Raw genomic sequence first — 4630 nt, 5'->3', positions numbered from 1 at the left:
TCGCACTTTTTTTTTTGTGCTGCATAGGATCTGAAAATCTTTCAGCTGTAAGCTGAAACAGGCCGCGTAATATTAAAAATGTTTTCAAAGTCTATTAGAAATAAGAGCATTCTTCGCATCTCGTATCATTTGATACGATCAGGAGAATTGAATCATTAGTACTTTAATTGAAAATTTCAAACGATGTCTCTCCATCGAGATAACCGTAAATCAGAGTTTCTTTAACGGAAAATATCTTAATTGGAAATTCAGTATTTTCTTATTAATTTTATCTAGCCTTATTCTTTTGCATGTGATTTCATTTTAATTGTACAGAGTGGGCTACGTAAAGCAGGTACCCTAATTAAAATTTTTTATACATGATTTAAATGATTTCGAAGGATGAATAAAATAGGCGAGAAATTTTTTATAAATGTCATTTTTGTCTGTTTTGGAGAACGAGATGAAACATTGTCGGAGAAAATGTTGGAGAAGACGAAAGGAAGTTGTAGAATCAAGGGAGGAGTCAATGAATTGCATAACACTCATGAATGTGGCTAGCTTTTCTTGTCGCATTCGCGAATGCTCGATCGTACACTCCCGTTCATAAGTATTAGGACACTTACTGGATGTGAAACAAACCTAGACAGTCGTTGCAAAATTGTTAAGATCTTCAAAATAATGATTCAGTCTGGAATCTCTTTGCACAACGAATACATACGACAAAACTTCCGAATATCTATTTCCATTTAAGGTGTCGTTGTAAAAATATGGTCACAATAATGCACCATTGATTATGCCACATTAAAAACAACTGTAGCTGTCGATTAAAAAAAAAATTCGCGATATCGTCATTACGCGAAAACCTGCAAATTTAAGAAATCTTCCCAAGCCATCATATTGTGTATAAAAAAATAACGAAATTTTCTCCTCTTCTGTTTTTCTCGAAAATCTGCCTCTTACCAGAAAAACGCTGGAAACTATAATAATAGTTTCAAAAGTGTCCAATACTTTCTCTAAGAAAATATTCACCTACAGAAAATTGGGTAAGAAAGAAAAATTTAATTGCACTTAAATCTCTATCGTTGGTGCATCTCACCCAGGTTTACCCTGTACGACACTAACTTCGTCGAAGACATGTAATTTAAATCATACAATATTTTCTGGACAAACATAATAGGTGTCCTAATACTTGTGAACGACGGTGTATATGTATGTTTGAACGAGTACGTAAGATCGTAAGACAAAAGATTCGTGTCGTTTGGAAATAATTCAACCCCTTCGTTCTTTGTTATTTATGCAACCTCCGACGGTCGTTTATGCAACAAATAGAAAAAGATGTGTATTCGTCTGCGATGTGTTTGCTTGCGCGACTTAAAAGATCCTATACAGCATACGTTACAAATTTAGCAATTCAAAGCACGTTATCACGATATCACGACCGATTGAGCGAGAGTGATAGTTTTATCGGTAGATATGCACATTATAATGGGATGCGTCCTCTCTAAACTGTGACCATTTATTCCGATGAATCAGAGCGTGCTTTCTCTGGCTGAGCAAATGCGATATATACGCTCTGTTCGATGCACTGGTATAATCGGAGGAGTTTCACCACTTCTATTTGATCTGTGAAAGTGTTGGAGACCTGTGTCTGAAGATGAGCGCTCGTGCTACAGTTAGGTAATGTTCTTTTGCCTGATCTAATTTACTGTCCCTACATCGATCTACAACTGTCTCACCGAATTGCAACACTCGCGCCGTTAACGATGCAATGCGGTTAGGCGCTTACACTTCTGATATAACCGCGGGATGACATATCGTCGTTCCGCACCGTTGGTCCTTACCATTTTCACGAGGATGCGTCTGAAAATTTTTCACCAGACGACAATATGTATATACGTAGAGTTTTAACGTACCAGCGTTTCCGTCCACCTTTAAGTCTCTAAGAGGAGGAGAAAAATTTCGAAGGTTCGGAAATATAGGAAGTTGGGATAAAGTGACGAGAGATGATCATTTGGAAACACGGAGATGAGACAATTACCGAGAAATGTCGGCGAACTTGAACGAAGATCATTTAGCGAAATTGCTACGCTGTTAGAAGTTTCAAGGGAATTTTGTGTATACGCGAATAATTATGCAGAAAGTTCGGGTATCGGCAAAATACGTTCGATGTGTGGGAATATGTGGGAAATCCTCGCGAGAAAACTGTCACAAGTCGAAAGTACGCAATTTGTTAAGGAGAACGGGAATGAAAATTTCTGTTTGGAAAATTACTCGATTGCAACATTGTGGAATATACGTTAGAGAAAATTTACTCGCTTTGTAAGTCTAAGGGAGAAGGGTTTCCAAGGTTTTAAAATATAGAAAGTCTAACGAGGGAACATTCCGAAGTGATAACCACCGATATCGATGAATATAGTAGTATTAAAAAAAATTTTCGACACGTATTTTTTTATCGGCAATCGTCCACTTTGAAGGGGTGAAAATCATCCTCCAAGATCAGGGTAATTAACATATTTGGTCGAAATTATTTATTATTTTTTATCTCTTAAACTTGTGATAATAAAATCTTTTATCTCTGAAATTTGTGATGATAAAATCTTTTGTCTCTCAAATTTGTCCCAATAATTTTTACCAAACAAGTTTATTAGCCTCATCTTTCAGGGCGATTTTCCTATCCAAAGGTTAATCTTCATAGTCGTATATTGAACAGCAGTTCGAATAAAGGTTCTTACATGTACTTGAAGCCAGCAATATTACAGTTCATTCTGCTATGTATAAATCAGGGATTATAGTGAATTTAGTCTGTACGATCACTTGTAGTCAATGTAACCCATCTTTCGCAAAGCGTGCAGCATCGAACGCTACCTTGAGGTCTGAATCCTTGTTCTTTTTTGCAACACAGAGTTCAAGGCGGTATTCGGTAAAAAATAATTGAGACTTACAGAAAGGAATACGAGCGATGACGGGGAAGAAAAAGTAAGGTTAAATTTAATTGCTAAATTAAAAAGTCTGGTATTGAGAGAGAATTAATTCACCGACGTGTTGAATAATCAGACAAATGAAATTCGACGTTCTACTTTGTATTCCACTGATACGAAACGTGAACGTGTTTGTATTTGCATTTAAAGCTGATCCTGTTTGAATGTACATTAACATTAACTTGAATATTATTTACTACGAATTTTCAAAATATATATATATCGATCAATAATAAATAGGTTAGTAGAAAAAAAATTTCGTACGTAGTGTGAATCTTAGGTTGCATAATTTGTATGATTTATAAAGGGAAATTTAAATTTAAAATAGTTGTATATATTACTGGAAAACAGGATGTTTATGAATGGAAATTAGAACAAAATTGTAGTTTGCAAATTGTGTGTTCTATTTCATTTCTTAGTAAGATTATATTATCAAATTGGATTGAAATTTAACAAAAATTCAGAAATTTTTCATTATTTCCATATGTTACATTTCTCTTTAGGATTCATAGCACTGCCAACTGGGCAATTGAAAGCTTTGGCAAAAGCTTGTGAATTCGTCACTGGTCCGATCACCCTTAAACGTGCTGCACTGTGCACGTCATACTTGGCGTTTTCTAATGCAGTTTTCCGGTCCTCGGTTTCACACCATAGCTGTAAGTTCAAGTTGTAATATGTAAGATAGCTTTAAACTTTGCCGCTCTTTTTTTCCTAATATTACATTTAAATCTGGTAGATTTTAAGACAAACGAATTAAAAAAAGTATTTCTCCAAAAGAATCTTATTTTTTTCAATAAAATAGTGAAAATGAAAGACAGAATTGCATTCGAAATGTGAATTGATACACAAACTAGGATGTCGGTAGTAGAAGTTCGAATCGTGAAGTAATTGTATTTAAGAAGTGTATACAAAAGTTCGTATTAATTTTAAAAATATAGTAGTCTTACATTAGCAAATGACAAGAAGAAGTTTTGGTCGTTGGTAAATTGTTCTAGTCCTGGTAGAGCAGGATCTGGCTTTCCACATTCTCGTTCTCTTCGTTTGTAAGCTCTAAATACAGCTTGCAGGCCCATACTGTCGGCTATATTTTCACCGACTGTTTGATTCCCGTAGTTCTATAATATTTATCGTTAATATATATACAATATTATCCATTCCTTTTACTGCTAGCAGTTAAATTGTATTTTTTGTGAATTATCCTTTTTTTCTTAAGTTAAGAGAGAAATTTTTAATAGAACGTTTCAATAGTTTAACAGAATAAATAGGGAATATATATACAGTATATTCTCCACAAGTGTCAGACCGCAAGGAAGCTAAACCTGATACTCCTAGGGTCAGGGAATACGTTTTCGAGCCTCGCGCCCGCCTTTGTAGTTTGCCGAACCTAGACAAGGACAGCGAATAAGAGATAAGAATGAAAAGTGAGTCGAGGCAACCAAGCGATTTAAATATCAACTTTTTTAATTTTACACTTTTTTATCCCGAAATTTTTCTTAACATATTGATGAGATTTCTCTGATGAAAATGATATGAAACACAATATAATTTGAACAACATTTACTTATTAACACGTTCACTGTCGCGCAAGATTTGCAGGTTGCAGTCAGGCGGCCACAAAAAAATACATTTTAAGCATAGGATTATAGTATTATGCTTTATAATTTTTTTTT

General features: G+C 34.7%; 1 protein-coding gene across 1 annotated transcript in view; it reads right to left on the bottom strand.

Moving 5' to 3' along the window:
• Window positions 1-3366: 3366 nt before the first annotated feature.
• Window positions 3367-4630, bottom strand: part of LOC108570311 (membrane metallo-endopeptidase-like 1) — a 12341-nt gene continuing 11077 nt past the window's right edge. Inside the window, exons 17-18 of the mRNA XM_017932150.1 lie at window positions 3908-4075; window positions 3367-3614 (exon numbers count right to left, since the gene is read on the bottom strand). Coding sequence (XP_017787639.1) covers window positions 3435-3614; window positions 3908-4075 — 348 coding nt within the window. The 3' untranslated portion in view covers window positions 3367-3434. The remainder of the gene's footprint in view (window positions 3615-3907; window positions 4076-4630) is intronic.

The sequence above is a fragment of the Habropoda laboriosa genome, unplaced genomic scaffold (assembly GCF_001263275.1).
Source record: "Habropoda laboriosa isolate 0110345459 unplaced genomic scaffold, ASM126327v1 scaffold68, whole genome shotgun sequence".
NCBI classification, from domain to species: domain Eukaryota; kingdom Metazoa; phylum Arthropoda; class Insecta; order Hymenoptera; family Apidae; genus Habropoda; species Habropoda laboriosa.
The sequence above is the reverse complement of the archived record's forward strand: the minus strand, read 5'-3'. Positions and strand labels throughout refer to the sequence as shown.